The sequence below is a fragment of the Bufo bufo genome, chromosome 4 (assembly GCF_905171765.1).
Source record: "Bufo bufo chromosome 4, aBufBuf1.1, whole genome shotgun sequence".
NCBI classification, from domain to species: Eukaryota; Metazoa; Chordata; class Amphibia; order Anura; family Bufonidae; genus Bufo; species Bufo bufo.
Window position 1 is genome coordinate 547,608,964 of NC_053392.1, and position 22,280 is coordinate 547,631,243.

Consider the following 22,280-nt stretch of genomic DNA (forward strand, 5'->3'; position numbering starts at 1 on the left):
ACAACCCCGCCGCCACAGATTTTAATACTGGGGAGGAAGGGGGGGAGGGCGCACTGTGCCACCAATGCTAATTAACATTTAATACAGGAGGCGGGTGCGGCACCTGAGGGGTTAACTGCCGCTGATTGCAGCTCCCCGCCAGCACCCGCCTCCTGGATTTGTATTAAACATTTACTTTCATTGGTGGCGCAGTGCGCCCGCCCCTCTCTCCTCATTGGTGGCAGCAGCGGCACAGGGTGGAGGGAGAGACTGCTTCCTTCTCCCCTGTGCTGCTGTGGAGATCATGGAGCGCGCTGAGAGCAGCGCGCTCCATGTTCTCTGATACTAGACTGCGCAATAGCGAAGCCTAGTATCGAAAAAAGGCAAATCCCGGTATTAAGGTCGATACCAGACAAAAGTATTGATTGGCTATCGAAAATTCGATACCCGAAACAACCCTATATGTAACATTGTCAGGGGTGGCCCTGGAAAAAAAACCTAAAAAGTGGCCCCATGTTGTAGGTGGGTCCAAACTGACAGAAGGCGGGGCAACACATGTAGGCAAGGACAACAGAAGTGGGTGGGGCCAGCAATACTGTAGTGCAGAACAAAATACTGCCCCAACAGAACCAAATACCACAGTGAAGCACAAAATACTGCCTCCAGCGCCACAGTATGTAACTGTATCTTCATCCTGAGGACAGTGATACAGTTGAATTCAAGAGGGCACCTGCGGCAACCTGTGCCTGATGCTCCTACATTAATGCATGTACCTTTATGTACTTTATGTACCTGGCTGGTAGCCGTGAGGAGGCCTTGGGTGTCCCCTGGGCATCTGCCCACTGGGAAATTTCCCTGTAGGGTCTATGGCCAGTCTGCCCCTGAACATTGTAAATTGAGCTGGGTCTTGTATATGACTTTTGACTTCTCTTGTGTACTCATATAATATGAATCGACTCACGTGGATCAACGACATGAACCATTGTGATCAGATTTTTACTTTTCAGACTGCTGACCTCAGAGCATATGACATCAAAACGTGAGTAACAGGCTTGTAGACACTGTGGCTAGCTCTGATATGGTGGCACTTACTAGGATGGGAAACAGTATAATTACATTGACTATGGCTGTAATGTTATAGGACACTGTTTGACTAAAGATGATAAGGGTGTGGCACACATCTCTGTATGCTTGTGAACCTGCTTGCAACATGATGGCCTTAGGATAGGCCATCAGCAATGGCGGATTACAATAGGGGCGTTCGGGTCGGCAGCCACGGGCCCAGCACGACCCTAACGCCCACATACTGCGGCGGGGCACGGGAGCGCATAGTTCCCTGCCCCACCACTGATCACCGCCATAGGCTTCAGGCCTAGTTGGCCTGAGGTCTATGCGGTACTGAAATCCCGGCGCAGGTGTGACTTCATTGTCTCACGAAGCACTGCAGCCTCTTCATACAAAAAAATAAAAATAAAAAATGGAGGGAGGGGCGCAAGTTGGGTAGACAGCCACAGGGCCTATCATGCACTTAATCCGCCCCTGGCCATCAGTATCAGATTGGTGGGGTACGACTCCTGCTACCCCTTACAATCAGCAGTGTAGCAGTATCTTTAGTGCCAGAAATAGTCGCTGAAACCACAACGCTGCTCCCATACAAGTGAATGCGGGATGCCCTACAGTAACCCACCAATCCTAAGGATGGGCCATCAGTGTAAAAGTCCCAGACAACCCCATTAAAGATGTTGCTCAAGTTCAATAAAATCTTTGGCGGCCCTTGTAAATATGCTAGAGATAGTTACTGCTTTTCTCGCCTGCGTCTTCCAATGCAGTGACCTCCCCATCACTGACGTCATGTTCCTGGCTTCAGCGGCAACCAGTGTGCGTGGAACATCACCGCTGCAGCCAGGAAAACAAACAGGGAGGGCCAGAAAGAAGAAGGAAAGAAAAGGGGTGAGTATTTCTTCTTTTGTTATTTTAGCACATTTACAGAGGCTGCCGAGTTTTCATTGAACTCAGACAACCCCTTCGAAGGGGTTGTCTGGGCTACAGATGTTGATGACCTGTCCTCAGAACAGGTCATCAATATCAGATGGTCAGGGGTCCAACTACCTGCACCCCCACCGATCAGCTATTTGAAGAGGTTGCGCATCCTTTTCAATGTTTACCTAGAAGTTGTCAACTTTGTAGTGGCGGTGCAGCATAATTACAGTCGCTATACAAATGTACGACACTGTGCTTGGAATGCCGTGAGGTGGCCTCGGCCCTCAACGCAGAGCCGGAACCTCTCCAAACAGCTGATGGGTGGGGGTGCTGGGCGGCAGACCCTTACCGATCAGATATGGATGACCTATCCTAAGGACTGCCGGAAAACCCTTTTAAAATCCAGACTATTTTTTTTTTGCGGATTCTGCACAAGGATGAGATTTAGTTAAACCTCATTGTTGGTACCGTAATAGTTTTTGGATTTTCCACCCTAAAGGGGTCGACTAATGATGATAACCTTGCTCTGGCGGACTCAAGCTGTTCATGTATTATATAGACGGCTGGAATGTAATACTATATTTCCCCTGCAGAGACCACTGATCGCTCCCATCTGAAAAGGATTGTCTTTGTGAGACAACCTCTTCAATTTTTGATTAAAAAAATAAAATAAAAAATATTTGGTACTTGGAAAAAAAACGAATGACTGAATTTTGTCCCTGCAGTGAGTGTGTTGTTTGTGCAGCGGTGTAATCATAGCAAAATGTCCCTGCTCTCACACCGCTACATCTGCTGTACATTCAGAATGCTGTAAATGTGCGGCGTATGGAGCCAAGTACAACCACGCTGGATAAATAGATGACACACTCATGTCACGCAGAGGAGGAGCAGAAGGAAAACATGACGTCACCTGGCAATGGGAGAAGCTGGCCGCAGCGCCAGTGAATTCTGTAAGAACATCAGGGCTTCTTTGTTTTGTTTCCGTAGCAACAAGTGTCGGCCTACGTGAAAATTGTATCGCCAGTCATTGGGGTCCAGAGAAAGGGCATCTTTATACTTCAGGAACGCCTGTCCCGCTGGACTCTCCTCGCCCAGGGAGAAGGCGCTGGTCTGCAATAAAGGAGAACGATGGGACTAAATGTGGAGAGGAAGAAAAAACTTTCAAGACCAAAGTCAACTCCTATACAGTACTGTGCAAAATGGGAAAAATGCTGCAAAATAAATCTTCACTATTAACACTTCCTACTCTGCAGCATTTTCTTCACACCTGTAGGTTGCTCCTGTAGCCATAAGGATCTTTAGGCTACGTTCACATGAAGCCTGATCCGGCAAGATGTTTCACCAATGGTTTTTGTCTAGACAAAACCTGGCACTTATGCCTGAAAACGCCGACACCCGATCCGGTGAACTCTGGCAGGCTGCGAAAAAAAAGCGGATCAGTTATTTTGAGCATCAGTTAGGATCAGTTTGAGTCACTTACATTAGAGATCAGTTATTTTTGATGGGAGAAAAGTCCTGCATGCAGTATTTTTTTTCCCATAAAAAAAAAAGGGATCTCTGACGGAAATGACTTAATCAGATGCCAAAAGTGCATAACTGATGCACAGTATCCGCTATTTTACAGGATCCTGTTTTTTTCCCCTGTTCTTCTGACAGATCAGAAGAACGGAAAACGAAACTGTAATGTGAACTCTCTCTCCCCCGTCAAAAATAACTGATCTCTGACCCAAGTGACACAAAACTGTTCATAACTGATGCTCAAAAAAAGACCCAACACAGTATGGTGCCCCTTATGAGCTCCCAACACAGAATAATGCCTCCTTATGTACCCCCAAACACATTATGATCAGAAGCGACGTGAAAGAGCCCTACCGAGGACAATCCCTTTAAACAGGATACCAATTCTAATCCACCTTTTCTGGGCCTCTGCATTGTGCTGTTCCTCCGTTATCCCTCCTGGAAATGTATGACTAGATGGACAACTGACTCTCACCAGTTAAGGCAAATGGCCGTATTTTTTGTCTGCATCCGATCTGCAATTCTTGCGGACCGGAAACCCATCCATTCATTTCAATCGGGCTGCAAATGATGCGTGTGATGTCCACATCCCTATGTCCATTCCGCAGCCCCCAAAGAGATAGAACATGTCCTTTACTTGCCCGTTTTGCGGAAAGAATAAGCATTTGTAACATAGAGCGGGACCTGCTGAAGGGAAAATGGGAGATGCAAAACAAATGGTTTTGTCACCTTTTTCAGCCTAATTAGAAATCTCCTTTGTTCCCGATAAGACCCCCATTAGAGTACCGGATGTTCGGGCAGGTTATCGCTAACAAGCGTTCATACATTTTTTCATAATCTGCCGATTACCTGATGAAAGAACGAAATGCTCGTTCATCAGGTATAAGGATCGTTCGTCAGGTCACCTAAGTCATCATTTGCCTCCTCTGATGCCAGGAAACAATGATTCTGTATGGGGACGAGCGATGGCATTAACCCATACTGTGGAGGAGATCCACCGACGAGCAGACGATTGTTGGGAAGGAACGCTTGAGCAGTTGGGCAGTGTAAAGGGGCCTAAACACTTCCACAAACAGATCAGACTATAATAGATCCCTGTTCTTTAAATAAAACAGGTCATCCACTCACACCTGATTGTCATCCCATTGATTGAATACACCTCATTTCATCTTCAAATTATCTGCTCATCCTAAAGGTTCACATACTTTTGTCACTTAGGCTAGTTTTACACTAGCGCTCAACTGTTCTGGTAGAGGAAGAGCCTGCTGGAGTTCATTGCATTCAGCTTAGGCTACTTTCACACTGGCGTTTGGTGCGGATCCGTCTTGTATCTGCACAGACGGATCCACACCGGTAATGCAAACGCTTGTATCCGTTCATAGCGGATCCGTTTGCATTATTTATTTTAAAAAAAGGCTAAGTCAAAACGGATCTGTCTTGACTTACATTGAAAGTCAATGGGGGACGGATCCGTTTTCAATTGCACCCTATTGTGTCAGTGAAAAACTGATCCGTCCCCATTGACTTACATTGTAAGTCAGGACGGATCCGCTTGGCTCCGCATAGTCATCAAAAAAACGCCATGGAGACCAAACGCAGCCAAATTGATGCGTTGTGAACGGATCCTTATCCATTCAGAATGCATTGGGGCTGAACTGATCCGTTTTGGGCCGCTTGTGAGAGCCCTGAAACCGATCTCCCAGGCGGACACCGAAACGCTGGTGTGAAAGTAGCCTTAGGCGGAAATTGCCAGGGCACCGCCTGGTCCTATGGACTATAATGGGAACCAGAGGGGATCTGGCCTGTTTCCGGCATTAATGGTGAGATTCGTTCGGACAAATGCCACTATCCGGTCAAATCCTGGCACAGGCTGGATCCCATCTGAAATTGGATCATTTTCCTCAATAAATAAATGACCAAGTCTGATATTTTTTAATCATTTGCTTGATTTGGTTCTTTTTATCTACCTTTAGGACTTTAAATGAAAATCTGATTCTGAAGGGTTCACAAAACTTTCAAGCACCATTGTAAATGAATTGCAGATATGAAATCATTTCATATTCCTCTGAATTTACAGAAGAAATCACTAGTTGGTTACGTCAGATTCTAAGTGTTTGTGTAGGAAGCATGGTCTGTGTCGGCCGATGGTAAATCACGCATTAGATTTCAGCAGTTAATAGAGTTGCACTAAGCAATTTCACTGCCTAAATAAAAACAGCATTCAAAGTCTCTGGGGAAACATAACCACAAAGCTGAAACGTAAAGTACATTGATGGAATGGACTGAAGAAATCAATAGACTGCACATTTAATCATCTCCAGAGGCTCCCTACCTGCAGGAGAAAAAAGACAACCTGGCACAATTTGGACGCCTTGGAAATCTATTGCACAAGTCAGATAATTAGAGCGAAGCTGACTCAGCAGAACACATCAGGAAACGTGATCCTTCACATCTCATGTCACTTTAACGCATTCGTTGCTTGCCCGGCTCAGTAACTTGGTTGGCTTGCACTGGAAGTAGTTTTTAATCCTCTTGATCATTACTATTTTGAGTTTCTTTCTAACGTTCATTGGCTACATATGTTTTTGGAGGAAACTAAATGGAGACAGACATATAAAGCTTTGATTGAGCACAATATTTGACCAGTTGGTTGGTAGTTTGTCCTGAATCTAGACATTTGTTTAGTTATTCATCCACTTTTCCTGACATCTGGCTAAAGTCTTCAGAGTTCTTGGCTTCTACCTCTTGGTTTATTGCATTGGTCTGGCTTGCTTTCTATGTTTCTGACTCATTTAGCACCAATTCATCCGTCCTTGGTTCCCATAGGTGACATCTGTTGTCCGCAGCCATCGCTGATCTAAAGACCACAACCTGAGGGTTCCTTTGGAGCAGAGGCCAACTCCTGTAGAGGTTCAAGGTTGGGGACCTGAGGAACCCTTGGACTTGATGAAACAGTTTACCTAGTGTCAATCTGATCATGACACAGGAGCTTCGGCTTCCCTGCTCCTAGTGTGTTACAGTGAGCAATGACGTTGTGTCAGGGGCCCTTGGTGGTACTACATTAGTACTGCTCATTACTGTTCTTTAAGTGCTTTGATTCCAGGCTTCTCCAAGGATTATTACAGGAATGAAATGTGAAATATCACTTCTCTGTGAGGCCGTACTTCTTATTGACTTCATCATAAAGATAAGTTCATGCAAGGGATATTTGGAGAGAATCCATGGCGAAAATCCAAGGCTAAGGGCTCGTTCACACAAATGTTTTTTGCGTTCCGTATACGGGCCGTTTTTTTTGTTCCGTATACAGTCCCTATACGGTCCGTATACGGAACCATTTATTTCAATGGTTCCGCAAAAAAAAAAGAATGTACTCCATATGCATTCAATTCCGTTCAAAGATAGAACATGTCCTATTAGGCCTCTTGCGCATGAACGTTTGCGCCCCATGGCTGTGCCGCAAATTGCGGGCCGCCGTAGTGCTTCCATAGGGTTCTGTTCCGCACCATTCCGCATCTCCGAATTTGCGGACCTATTGAAGTGAATGGGTCCGCATCTGTGATGCGGAATGCACACGGAACTGTGCCCATGTATTGCGGATCCGCAAATGCGGTCCCCAATACGGCCACGGAGCGCACACGTTTGTGTGCAATAAGCCTTATTGCCCGCAAATCACGTTGCGTGGCTCCATTCAAGTCAATGGCTCCGCAAAAAAAAAAACGGAACACATACAGAATGTACTCCGTATGACTTCCGTATCCCTTCCGTTTTTGCAGAACCATCTATTGAAAATTTTATGCCCAGCCCAATTTTTTTCTATGTAATTACTGTATACTGTATATGCCATACAGAAAGACGGAACAGAAAAACGGAATGGAACCGGAAACCCTTCTGAAACAAAAAATGGAAAAACTGATCCGTTAAACACGGCCCGCAAAACACTGAAAAAGCCATGCGGTCGTGTAAACAATCCCTAAAACTCAGATTTATGCCAGTGGACCCACATAAGAATTAGTCCCGTTAGTCCACAGATTTTCCACACAGAATCCGTAGGATATTGTGCATGCTTATTATCCTCAAAAAATACTTTCCCACAATGTGGATAAAAATCCACTTGGATTATTTCTGGAGACTGGATGTGGAATGTTAGTAGATTTGATGGACACAGAATTTTAGCCTAAATCCTCATCAAATCCTGAATGTATGAACATCACCTAACTACATGTCACTATTCTTCGGTGTCATAAAGAGGTAATCCTCCTTCTTTGTGTGGACTCTGCCTGACTGTTTTTTTTTTTTTGCTGGATACGTCTCTCTCAGAATTCCAGAGGAGCATGTATGGCCTACAAGTCTCCTCACACTGATTAAGGTGCTCTCTCCCTATGGAGAGTTATTTCCCCCCTGACTCGGAGATCGGCTTCCTACCATGTTAAGCCAGTACTCTCTGCTCTGCACTGATGAGGGGCAATCACCCTCAAACAGCTGTCTGCAGATGAGGTGCTGGCTTATTTAATATCCAAGTCATGTCTTATTTTAAGAGCTGAACATTGACTTATAGGATAGCTGCCTTACATCTGGTGGCATTAGAGGCAGAGCTTGTTAAGAGCTCATTTGCATCCCTTCCCTCCCAGAATTCCAGAGGAGCATGTATGGCCTACAAGTCTCCTCACACTGATTAAGGTGCTCTCTCCCTAAGGAGAGTTATTTCCCCCCTGGCTAGTAGATACTGAAACTAACCACTGCATACCAGGAACACTTCACAAGACCTGTCTTTTGGAGATGACAACTGAGTCAGATCTAGACCAGTGTTCCTCAACTCCAGTCCTCAGGGCCCTCCTGCCGGTCATATTTTTAGGATACTCTTAGTATTGAGCAGGTGATATAATTACTGTCAATGCATCAGGACTTATCACAGGTATTCATTCTGTGGGATATTCTCAAATCATTACCACCAGGTGGGCCCTGAGGACTGGAGTTGAGGAACACTGGTCTAGCCATCACAATTTGGCCCTTGTCAAAGTTGGTCAGATCCTTACCGTTGAAAATTTTTCCTGCTGCCAACACATCAATCTTAAAAACTGATAGTTTCACAGCAAATACATAAATTGTATATGTAATCAGACTATCACTTACCTTACCAGCCTGTTTTGATTTCCAGGCATAGAGATTGTGGATATAATCAGCTCTGCCTGACTGACCCTGCTCTTTGAGTTGACGATATTCCATGTCTAAAGCCTTCAGCTGCTGTTCTATACTTGGTCTTCCTAAAAAGCCATGCAGCTGACAGATGGCTAGTACTTCTTCATCCTTCCCTGTTGCTTTGGCACTGCTTATATCCAGTTCCCCTTCTTCATTCTGGAATACAAAGCACGTAAAAGTGACCACATTGTTAGAAAATAAATAATCAGAACTATGCATATTGATATATTCATGAAAAACAATACAAATATACAGAAAAACTATAAGAAAAAAGGGCCAGACCTTCTGGACCACAGCACTCACTATATTCTGCAATTCTCAAGTTTTTGAGACTATGTCTGGGCCATTACAGTACAACAATCCAGAAACACAATGGGTGACAAGCACTCAGTCCTGTGCATTCTGCTGTTGTCACTGAAGCTTCTCCAGGATGCTTACTTTTTTCCATAGATGATGCAAGGACTACTGCAAGCTAATTATGTTGTTCCTTCCCTGCAAAGTAACATAGTAACATCATAGTAACTGTCCATCCAGTTCGGCCTGTCATCCTGTAAGTTGATCCAGAGGAACGCAAAAAAAAAAACCTGTGAGGTAGAAGCCAATTTTCCTCACTTTAGGGGAAAAAAAATTCCTTCCCGACTCCAATCAGGCAATCAGAATAACTCCCTGGATCTACGACGCCTCTCTAGTAGCTATAGCCTGTAATATTATTACACTCCAGAAATACATCCAGGCCCCTCTTGAATTCCTTTATTGTACTCCCCATCACCACCTCCTCAGGCAGAGAGCTCCATAGTCTCACTGCTCTTATAGTAAAGAATCCTCTTCTATGTTTGTGTACAAACCTTCTTTCCTCCAGACGCAGAGGATGTCCCCTCGTCACAGTCACAGTCCTGGGGATAAATAGATGATGGGAGAGATCTCTGTACTGACCCCTGATATATTTATACATAGTTATTAGATCTCCTCTCAGTCGTCTTTTTTCTAAAGTGAGAAACCCTAATTTTGATAATCTTTCAGGGTACTGTAGTTGCCCCATTCCAGTTATTACTTTAGTTGCCCTCCTCTGAACCCTCTCCAGCTCTGCTATGTCTGCCTTCTTCACAGGCAGACATGAACTGTATTCACAGGAGCCCAGACTGGGCCATGCATGCTGCTGCACTGTGTACGTTCTTCTGCATTTTCCTGTGTATTAAGGTGGCCATGCACATCAGTCTAAAGTTGATCAAAATGGACAACGTTAACCAAAACGATTGGCGAATGAAATTTAGCAAAAAACTATTTTTTGGCCAACCACTGACAGACTATCATTGTTTGAAAAGAAGTTGGCCGTATTTGAAGTTTTCGCCCAATAGTCGGAGAATAGATCTTTAGTTTAAAACAAAGGGGGACGTTTTACTAAGACCGTCGATTTAGACGCCAGTCTTAGTCCATGTCTGCTGGCGCTTGATGTGCCTAAGTTATATAGAGGCACCGGCTGTGCTACTTGCTTAAATCTGTGCAGCCCCCTTGCTGGCGTAGATTTCAGTCATTTTGTATGCAGGCGTAAAAAATGATAAATGACACAAGACAGCCGGCTGGCCCCCTTACCTTTTCCGACACCTCTGAAAAGTGCGACAAAAGTACGCCAAAAAGTGGCGTACTTCGCATCATAAAAGACCCCTAAAATCTTTTATGGACAAAAGATCTTTCTTTGGAAGAATGTTCCCAGAAAGATCTTTCAGCCATCGCCCAGTTTTATTAAACAGATATGGGCAGTTTGAACAACTGTAACAGTCAATATGGACTAAAACGTGGACTAAAACGTGGACTAAAACAACCAATTTCTATGTAATATGTATGGCCACCTCTACACCTGATAACTGATTACTAGTGATGAGCACAAATTCGATTCGGCTGCCTCACGGAATTTCACAAAGAAATTTGATTTGTTACGAATTACTTTGTTACGAATTGCATTCCACTGCATGTAGCGGACACAATGACGGGAAACAGCGATCGCGCCACCCCCTCATTGAACCCCTCAGATAACGCGTTCATCACCGATCGGGGCATCTGTGATTCAAATTGACGCAATTTCAGGAAAAATAGATTTGTTACCACAAAGCGCTAAGAAATTTGACTTCGTGGTAAATCGAATTTTTCCTGAAATTCATATCAAAGTCAATTAGTTTGACTTCGATTCGCTCATCTCTACTGATTACCACCAGGATGTCCCCTTCAAGTAAAATAATTAGGAGTTTTCCAGGATATACAGTAAATATTGATGGCACATCCTCAGGATAAGCCGTCAATATCAGATTGTCGAGAGTCCGACTCCTAGGACGCCCCGATCAACTGTATGAAGAAAACTCAGTGCTCCGCGAGCGCTTGGGCCTCTTCCTAGGCAATGTGACGTCACATTCATTGGTGAATGGGGCTAAGATGCGACACTAAACACATCAAATGTATGGCTCTGTGCTTGTTAAAAGGTGTGAGGAGGCCGAGGAGCTCACCATAGCGGTCGGCAGAGTGGCTGGGAGCAGGACCCCCACTGATCTCATATTGATTACCTATCTTGTCACAATTTAAAATGATGCTTTACAGTAGCCACATAAGCCATAAACACAATGGTCAGGAGGGGACATCATTGACTTTTATGGGAGAGTTTTCTAGGCATGCTCTGTGACCCGTGCAGGATGAGGAGAGTAGATAAGCTGTGAATGGTGAATCCTGTGTTATCTATATGGAGGTGATATCTATAATCTTGCCTGTAATGATGAGCAGATAACTGCAGTAAAGTGATCTGGCACCTAATATTACTCTTAGTGGCCAGTGTGAAAACTGTGGGATTTTATTGTTTTTTAATATCGATTTTGACATGGAAAATTGAAACTAACCACCAAAAAGACTCTGAAAGGACGAAAAACAAGTCTACTGCATATGCGCTGACAAGTAATTGTATGGCACTTATGTGAGAATATAGGGCCAGGCAAGATGATGTATCTAATCAACGTTCAGAGGGAGCTGCTGGGCAGCTAAAGTAGGGGATCTTTCATCCACCGGGGGTAGCAAGAACGTCCTCGGTGCGTGAAACTACTGATTTGCATATCCGTTTTATTTCGGCACAATGTAGACATGGAAAGTTACAACCAAGACATGGTGTCATTCAGGTGAGTAAAGCCTATTTGTCAACTAGCTGCTGATAATGACAGCCTCCCTTTAAAGGGGATGTCCCACCAAAAATGTTCAACAGTTTTCAAACCAGCACCTGGATCTGAATACTGTAATTGCATGTCATTAAAAATGTATTATAGCTACTGATTCAATGAACTCTACCTGTATAGCACCACCTGCTGTTTGCCCCTTTTTCTAATTTCTCTGTCCACCTCACTGAAGTGGACACACATGCTCGGTTCCTTCCTTCAACTTCCAGCAGCTGCAGCAGAAAAGACACGGCCCTTGAGCTGGAAGCACATGCTCAGTTATATCCATCCACTGCAGTCAAAGGATACACTCCCTGAGAAAGGACACCCCCCTATGCAGAAAGGACACCCCCTATGCTGACAGCTTGAAATAAATCTATCAATGAATGGGAAGATCTCTGGATCCATGTGAGGCACAGGGCTGGTTCTAGCCTTGTTAGAAAGAGGTTGTCATGTATTTTTACATTATTTATGGTATAATCCCTTTAAAGTGGATATCCAAGACTATTAAATGCCCCCCATATGCCTGGGCCCCTCACAATGAATATACTTACCTGGCTCCCTGCGCCGCTCCGGGTCCCCGCACCGCCGCTGCAGCTTCTCCCCGTGCATGGATTAAAACATGCGGTGTCGGGGACGAGCAGCCAATGGCTGGCAGGGACGGGGACGAGCCTCCCTAGCATCGCAGGTGACACTACGTAGGCTCGTCCCCGTCCTGCCATCGTCTGCTCGTCCCCCCCAACACCGGATGTTTTCCTCCGCGCACGGGGAGAAGCTGCAGCGGCGGTGCGGGGACCCAGAGCGGCGCAGGGAGCCAGGTAAGTATATTCATTGTGAGGGGCCCGGGCGTATGAGGGTCATTTAATAGTCTTGGATAACCTCCTTTAGGCACTGATGTTCCCTGTCAATGGAGCGGTGTTGGTTCCTCTCACAGCACACGAGGTAAACAGGAAGGCCGATGTGTAGTAGAAATTTAGGAGGGACCTATGTTCAGGTGATCGACAGGGTTCCCAGAGGTTTGACGGTGGACCCAGGATCATGAAGCGATGGAATATCCAATAAATATAATGTCGAATTTCCAAGAAAACATCATGCATGGACTACCTGTACATTACTCACATCGCAGCAGCCAAGACAATCCAGACACCATGAACTTCAGCCCTAAACCTTTTCCATTGTGCTGTAAATAAACATTTCAATTTCTTTTGATACTGGATACAAATTGCGGAGAGAAACCAGATCTAGTCCTGTCCCCCGACCACATCCTGTTATTTTACATAACTGACATGTGGCTATAACCTCTTGATTTATGTTAGCAGTCCTTATCTCAGCCCAGATCTCAGCAATGTATCTGCTATAAACCTCTTTAATCAGAAAGCATGGCAGCGAATTCTCCAGGCCTGGATCTGATTTTCCTCCACACACAGCAGCAATTAACCCTCGTTTGATGTGGATCATCTGGATTACTTTTGTGCTTTTGTCTTTGAAATCCTTTCTCCTCTGTGGCTATAATATTTCATTTATTTAACAAGAGTAACAATTTCAAGATGAATGGAAGGTCAGCAGAAGTGTCACTTTTCCGTGTTGTCAAGAAAATCACCCCGACGAGTAGAAAAAGACGCAGAAACGGCTCCTTGTAAGAGATTAGGAGCCATTTAACCAAAGAAAATAAAAAGTTCACCTTTTCCGTTTCTTGTTGTGACAGCAGACGACGTAGTCAGCTCCACCCGGGGGGTGAATAAGAATTCACGGCCCCATGGCAAATTTTGAAACAAGAGCCCCTCATGGAAACTTCAACAGACAGCGACATCATGGTCCACCACACGGGAAGGTTAACACTTTCATACAAATTGCTGTTTTCCTGGCTGCTAGGGGTGGACATTACAGCAGGAGAGGAACTCAGACCCGCGGCAATTCCATGAGGTTGTGTGCCTGCAGACCTTCTCAGATGGCAAGTCGAGTGGCACAATGACGTCGGCCAGGTGAAGGTGACCTGTGCAGCCTTCATGAATACATTAGGTGATGGACCACTGATCTATGTCAGAAACTCCTAGGGCTGTGAAGAAGTTCTCCTAGATAGGGGGAAATTAGCCCCAAACCACTATAATACCCTTCAAATAATCATATCAATTACATTACCAGTGACTGAACTATTGAATAACTGGGAGCCAGTAACTTCAACAGAACTCCATAAGGCTATTCCACAACTACAAGTCAAAACAACTGACACCAAGATGGACATCATGATCGAACCCTGAGAGACCCCACTGAAAGTCAATGGTGTCCTACAGGTGCGGATATTAGTCAAACAAGTCATATCTATCATAAGTATCCTACAAATGATTTAGACTGATACAATAGAAACAGAAGAAATACGTTAAATAATAATAATTTTGTGAATAATACATGGAGTCTGTCAGCTCCAACATAAGGCCTTGTAGAGCATGTGCAACTAATTTTAAACATACCTTTCTTTTTAAAATCTGTGCTTAAAATCATGAAAAACCCTTCTTTTTATTTTGAGGCAAATTAGGATTTCATGGTCGATGGACAGGGCCATGCTTTTCCAGCGTCACTGTATCCGGCCCTGCAATGTCGCGCCTGCGCTGATCGGTTTATGCACAATATGGGGAATTAAAGCGAGACCAAGAGAACGGGCTGGTGCCAAACTCAAACTGATCAATGCAGGTGCTAGATTTCAGAACCAACCGGGAGCGATGATACAGGGAAAGTCTGGCACTGTGGGCCATCCATGAGTGGGAAGCCCTCAGCAGCAATAGTGGTGGTGCGATGAGGCCCCGGACGGGACGGCCCGCCCCCCCCGGCACAACTGAATCCTAATTTGCATCAAACCAAAAAGAACAATTTCTCATGATTTCTATCACGGATTATGGATGGAAGTTTATATTTGCTGCACCTACCTTACAAGGCCATATTCCGAAGGAAGCATTTTCTACATTTCTGTATTATTATTAAAGGGACATTAATTCCATGGCGCTGTAGCTATGAAGTATGGGGTCTACATACATAATACAGACAATTGACTAAGCATGAACACGACGAGTTACAAACTGGTACAGAAGGAGAGAGGACAATCTACTGTATGCCTCTGATTTTATTTTTGGCTGTTCTAACTTTTAGATAAATGACTTACTTTTTTCCTTAAGCCATAGATTTCTGATGCATAATACTGTTCCTCCAAAACGGTGGCAAGATGAAAATGAAATCTGGCATCCATGGGCTTTAATTTGATTGCTGATGCATAGTAAACTGCAGCCTGGCTAAGGTAATCCAGGGGAGATGTCCCTTCCTTGTAATCGGGTATATCTCCTGTAATTCAAAAGGTTGAAGATACATATCTCAGTGACTTCTATGCTATGTACGTCGTCTACTATTGAAAGGTAATACCAGCGGGGGCTGGTAACTAAATAGCTGGCTTCGGTCCAAAATTTACAATTCCCATTTAACTATTTTAACTTGATCCAAGTCTCACTTATCCCAAGGGTTTCCTCCAGGTTTCCTAGACTCCTACATTTGCTTAGTTATTCTGTGAAACATCTGCTGCTTCAATACTTCTCTATAAGGTTCTCCTCACAAATATTTCTGAGCCTACATCAGAGGTACCGTGCATATCAGCAGGTATTCCTGCCATGTTCCTCTAATGGAAGGCTGCAGTATATCCCGCTGTAGGATACCTCGCCCATAAGCTCCTACGGTAAAAATCGAATTCCATGCAGTATGTTTTTTCATGGTTTTCCCCTGCAAGGTATACGCTGAGGAGTGCGCCTGACATATACCTCTAAAGACTAGGGGAAAAAAGTCAGAGACAACCCCCACCAATTGTATACTACAGTAACAGGGCTGGAACCTGAAACTCCCCACAGCGGGCAGACAAACTTCATTACTCGCACTACTGCCTGACATTAGCATGTATACCATGAGCTCCTAGAGTAAGCGTTCTGACCACCAGGAGGCAGGCGAGAGGAGTTGGGGTTCATACACTGTGTCAGGCATTAGTGAGAGTCATGAAGCTTCTCTTGGTGTACAGCACCACTGCGCATGTCTTTGGCAATTAGGGCCGGAAGCGGCAGGGGGTATTATTACTTCAAGGGAACACAGAGGAGGCATTATTACTTTTCAGGGGTAAAAATGGGAGCACAAGGGTGGATTATTACTAAGTGTCGGTACCAAAGAGGGCACTATGACTGTCGGACACACGACGCATTAATTTGTGGTGGGCTTTATGGAAGAATTACTACTGTTTTGGGACACTTTTGGTTACTTTGTGGGGCACAAAACTGGGGCAACTATTACTATTGGGGTGCAATATGAGGGGCACTGGTGGTAATAGCAGGATGGAACGAGTGCAGGGTTGTGAATGAAAAGAAGTTTTTATGGTCTTGGTAGAGAATAAAGGGGCAAACAGGTGACTCTAATCAGAGAAGGTGACTGCATTTAGGGCTATGCCACCATACGGCATCTAAACGTGCCGTGTTATACAGTACAAGTTGTCTTACAGATATGCTGTATCAAATATATACATACACATTTTTTGTGGACGGGGGGAACATCATTCTTGGGACTTGGGCCCCTGCATTTTTAAGACTCTAGCAACCCCCCTGGCTGCTAGTGTTGCATCAATGAGCCACTTAAGAAACCCAGCAGCTGAAAGTTACCGGTGAGCCATAAGGAGAAGCTACGTAAGGGGGACCAAGCTAAACCTTTGTAGCAGGGTCCAGGGCCCATGAACATTTAGCTATGCCTCTGAATACTGTGTAATTTTTCAATACTATTTCATTCAGCTATACAACTTATACTTTTGGGAAATCCTAGGCTTACATGACCGTACCTGTATTTCAGTCTAAAGAAATGGATCTGCAAAATACACATAACTTCTGTGTGCATTTGACATTTTTTAACTTCCGTGCTTTTGACATTTTTATCAAGCCCATTAATAGAAAGGACTATTCTCGTCCTCAGTATGGACCAGAACAGGACATGTTCTGTATTTGCAGAACGGCCACATGGTTCCGCAAAGAATAGATGTGGGCATGGCCCCATAGAAATGAGTGGGTCAGTGTGCTACACGCAATAAACGCAGACAGCACACATTGTATGCATGAGGCCTTACTAATAATCAGCAATTAAGGGATTGTATTCATTTCAGCAGAGATCACCTGACTTAGGCAAATTTTTCTCATAAAGGTGGATCTGTTCTTCTGCGGCTCTGTACAGATTGTCTAAGTCACTATCATGGACAAGCTGAAGCCTCTTCTCCCAACTTCTCTCCTGTAAAGATAAAAATGTCCACAATAAGCCCAAAGCCAACGTGCACTATGTACAATACACCCTTCTGAACCAAGCCGTAGATGGTTTTTCTTGGGTTACAACTCCATATTGTAGTTCAGGGCTGCAATCACAATTCTGTATGCTTCAGACCTGAAATCTCCAAAGATTCTAGCTGATTCAATGTAATGTATATTTACTTAGTAATATATCTTAACAGAGAAATACGCTTCCTTCTCCTCGTATTATGCTCCTCTTCACTAAAGGCGCCTTTACACTGCCCGGTTGTCAGACTCTCCAGATTGGGGATGAACATTCCTACGAACACTCATTGCAGATAATCTGCCCTTGTAAAGGTGCCGCAGATCATCCGATGAATGAACAAAACGCCCGTTCGTCAGGTGAAATGATCTTTGGTGCGAACACTTCAATCCTCATTTCTGGGCAGCAGTGATAGCTGTCTAACTTCACTGCTTGATTCACATCTATACTGCTCAGGACTGGTGTGCAATGTCCACCATTACAGTGGCTGCTGCTTCTGAAGGTGTGCTACAGAGAGTTAGGAAGCATGGTCTCCTGTTTCTCCATGTGTAGTGTATAGGCAGACATGGTACTAGCATACTGTCTAACTTCACTGCTGGATTCACATCTATACTGCTCAGGACTGGTGTGCAATGTCCTCCATTACAGTCGCTGCTGCTTGTGAAGGAATGCTACAGAGAGTTAGGGAGCATGACCTCCTGTTTCCCCATGTGTAGTGTATGGACAGACATGATACGAACAGCTACTCTCTGTCCACTAGCTCAAAAAAAATAAAATTATGAATTGCAGAAAACACAAGTCATACAGTATAATGTATGGCAGTTATAGTGTTATAAGGTATGATCATATGTTAGAAAAATAAAGAAGGAATTAAAGAATAAAAAAAATAGACTTCAGGAGGGTGAACATTTTATTTTTCAGACGCAATAAATTCTTAATTCTGTGGTAATGCCATTCATCGCTGCTCATGCAGAAGAGAGGAGGTTCTCATGCATTGCAAAGTACAGGTAACAAGACTCGCTAAGTGGTATAAATATGTCAAGCGTGTGTAACAGAGCAATGGGTCAAGCAGCTGTAAGCAGTGATGCATTATTACATTGTTTTTTATTGTGCTTGTTAAATTTAATGAAGTTCACTGTAGCAAGTCATAAAATTCAATAACTCTGCCAACCTCATACATGCACTTTCTGCTCCTCAGATCAAAGGCACCCTTTATACAAGATCAGCAGAGGAGATTTTGTTTAATGGCGGCTAATTCTTAACCCCGTAATGTACTACGCAATTGAAATTATACTGAAACCCCCACAGTGCAATAGAATTTACTTTTAGTATAGTGATAACATTTAGTACAGGCATTAGCTTTCAGTCATCAAGAAACAAATAATGAAAAGAAGCTGGAAAGTACAATAAAACCGCAGAAGGGCTCGTTTAGCATATTCCAACTATTCAGAGGTTAAAAAGAGAAAACAATAGACATACTTGAATTATAAAATATATTGTAATTTATATGTGTTTTTGAGGCAATAGGAAAAATCTTGCATTATTGCATACTATAAAAAAAGAATTCTAACTTGCCCCCAAGTCCACTGAGTCCACTCTGAAATGATAGCTGGAGGACTGGAGTCCACTCTGAAATGATCAGCATCTAAAAGATTAGAAAGAGTGAGGGGGCTCTATCTATCCTCTGATTGCCCCCCCCCCCCCCGCAATGTAGTCATAGGGTGCCAAGTGGATATAATCAAGGGAGCCTTGAGAGGTTAGTAAACTCACTATACACTGCAATACAGAAGTAGGTTCAAGTCCCCAAAGGGGAATAAAGTCTAAAGAAAATGTATAAATCAGCTCAATAACGTGTATAAAAATATTACAAAAACCCCAAAACTGAACTATTGGAATATCATATTATTTATCCTACACGGTAAACGCCATAAAGAAAAAAAATTCTCAATAGCAGAATTGCTGTTTAAAGTCACTTTGCCTCCCTAAAAAATTAAAATTAAAATGATCAAAAAGTTGTATGCACCGCAGAATGGTACCGATAAAAACTATAGCACGCTCCGCATAAAAAACTCATAAAACACCATTGACGAAAACTAAAAAGGTTATGGGTGACAGAATATGCTAACAGAAGGCAATTTTGAAAAAATAATTTTCATTTTTGATATGGCTCTTGGAAGTCGGAGAGGAAAAAAATTTAAAATAAAAAATATGGCTGAGATGGTACGGGGTTAATAATTATATATATTGTGGGGATTCGCTCTGGTAGACAGGACAAGCTGACGCAGTATAGAGGCAAAGACCAGTTTTGGCAAGAAAACAGTACGACAGTCCATTTGCAGTTTTGGTGTTCATTCACACCTAGACAGTTCATACAGCAACACAGTCACCTGTTATCCTAGGTGTTAGTTTGGCATTACTCAGGAAAGAGCAGACGTCCCAAACTCAGGCCTCCAGCCTAGCACACGGCTCAGATTCCAATCCAGCAATTGCCAGAGCTCCTCTGTCAGAGAGAGGTAATTAAACCCAGCTGATACTGCCGGCTGGATTTTTTATAGGCCAGTCAAGACCCGGCCTGGAACGTGGGGAGTAGTCACCCACCCAATACTTTGACTACTCCCAGTAAGAGCCGTCGCGGATCAGCTATACTAAATAGCTAGGTGTCAAACAGCAACTGCTGCTGACACATGTAAACCGTCTCTTACTCCACCGAGGCCAGGAACCTTGGTGACACATACCTTCCATCAACGACTGATCCTTGCTCCTTCCTACTATATATATATATATATATATATATATATATATAAAAATAGAAAAAATGGGCAGCACTCCAGAAAGTAAAAAAGTACAAAAGTCTTTATTTACCCCAGTGGGACATGCGCGACGTTTCGGCTCTAGACAGGAGCCTTTCCCCTGCGTCCGCTTGTCCTGTCTACCAGAGCGAATCCCCACAAGAAAGGCTCCTGTCTAGAGCCGAAACATCTCGCATGTCCCACTGGAGTAAATAAAGACTTTTTTACTTTCTGGAGTGCTGCCCATTTTTTCTATTTTTGTATTTCTGGATTGGCTTTGATCCGCATTGGGCCAGTTGCACCCACTAGCTTGCATCAAGGAGGGTGCTGCCATTGTTTTTTCATATATATATATATATATATATATATATATATATATATATAAATCCAGAAAAACGGGCGGCACTCCAAAAGATAAAAGTAAGTGAACCTTTATTCACCCAGGTGGTGCCAGCACAACCTGGGTGAATAAAGGTTCACTTACTTTTATATTTTGGAGTGCCGCCCGTTTTTCTGGATCCATACATTGGGGTAAGAAGCCTATTCCCCTTGGGACGTGCACCCTAACTCTAACTGATTCTGTACCAGTGCCGCCTTTTTTCCTTGATATATATATACACACACACACAGGTGAAACTCAAAAAATTTGAATATCGTGCAAAGTTCATTTATTTCAGTAATGCAACTTAAAAGGCGAAACTAACATATGAGATAGACTCATTACATGCAAAGCGAGATATTTCAAGCCTTTGTTACTGAAATAATGGACTTTTGCACGATATTCTAATTTTTCGAGTTTCACCTGTATATATATATATATATATATATATAATTTTTTTTATAGTAATAAAGCATTGATTACATACTATTTATATAATCCGTGTGTTGTTATTTATAATTATTTATTAGTATAGAATAATTCATTATTGAAAAATTCTCATTACTGTCATGCTGTGCAGGAGATAAGATAAAATTAGTTTCCCCCATTTGGCCTATGCCTATATGTAAGAACAGTCTCCTTAACTAGAAAACTGTAGAAACATTAAACGCAAGTGTTTAATTCCCCTGCAGTGCCACCACAGGAGAGGTGAGGTGTAAAGTACTTTAAACTATGGAGGTCACTGTCCGGAACCACAACCAGAAAACTAAAAAAACTGCTACCAATATTCCTACATCACTCTGATTCAGTGGCGTAGGGATCGCCATAGCAACCATAGCAGTGGCTACGGGGCCCTACGCCACTGGGGGCCCGTCCGACCGCATTCAGTTTTTTTTTATTTTTATTAACACACACAGACACTACACACAGGCAGCCAGGAGGTGGCGTAACTGGCTAAGTGTACATCTATACATATGACAGCTGCCCCAACACACCCAGCACTGCTATATCTCTATATGTAACTACCGGGGAAGCAGCTGCTTCGGGGCCCGACAGTTTATTTTCAAGTTAGTTAAATATCGATGTCTTAATGTTCAGGGCCCCTTCACAGCAGCGGTCTTAATGTTCAGGCCCCCTTCACAGCAGCGGTCTTAATGTTCAGGCCCCCTCGCTAATGTGATCTAATCTTACTGTATTCTAAAGTCTCCTGATGTGTCTGGGATTCGAACCCACAACCTCCAATGTATCAGTGTATCAGAGGCAAAGCATTTACCCTCACAACCATAAAGGAGGCATTGCAACTGATTGAAAAAAAATTGACACTTCTACTGTTATAGCTGGCTAAGTGTACATCTATACATATGACAGCTGCCCCAACACACCCAGCACTGCTATATCTCTATATGACAGCTATCCCAGCACACTCAGCTCTGCTATATCTCTATATATGAGCAGCTGCCATGTGTATAGATGTACACTTAGCCAGCTATAACAGTAGAAGTCTCATAATTTTTCAGTCAGCAGCAAGCCAGCTCTTATGGTCTTGTGGTTAGATGCTTTGCCTCTGATACAGAAGGTCGTGGGTTCGAATCTCAGCAGAAACCTTTTCTGAAATACAAGCACTGACTCCATATATGGACATACAGGGCGGGACACAGGAAGAGGCTGCATTGCATCGCTGACATGGAGGTAAGTAGAAGTGTTTATTTTTTTTTAATACCCGACTGTTACTGCCATGGGGGGAGCGGGGGGCACTTGATACTGGCACATGGGGGGAGGGGGGTTGGTACCTGACCTGATACTGGCACCTGGGGGGGGGGGGGGGGTTGGCACCTTATGCTGACTGGCACATGGGGGGGGAGGCACCTGATACTGTGGATGGCACTGTTTAGGGGAGGGGGATCTGTGTATGGCACTATTTAGGGG

The 22,280-nt window shown here is 43.8% G+C and overlaps 1 protein-coding gene across 1 annotated transcript in view; it reads right to left on the reverse strand.

Moving 5' to 3' along the window:
• LOC120999308 overlaps nt 1–22,280 on the reverse strand; it is a 95,949-nt gene that overhangs the window by 43,667 nt on the left and 30,002 nt on the right. The window contains exons 8-11 of the mRNA XM_040430181.1: nt 17,036–17,147; nt 15,013–15,188; nt 8,608–8,829; nt 2,870–3,069 (exon numbers count right to left, since the gene is read on the reverse strand). Coding sequence (XP_040286115.1) covers nt 2,870–3,069; nt 8,608–8,829; nt 15,013–15,188; nt 17,036–17,147 — 710 coding nt within the window. The remainder of the gene's footprint in view (nt 1–2,869; nt 3,070–8,607; nt 8,830–15,012; nt 15,189–17,035; nt 17,148–22,280) is intronic.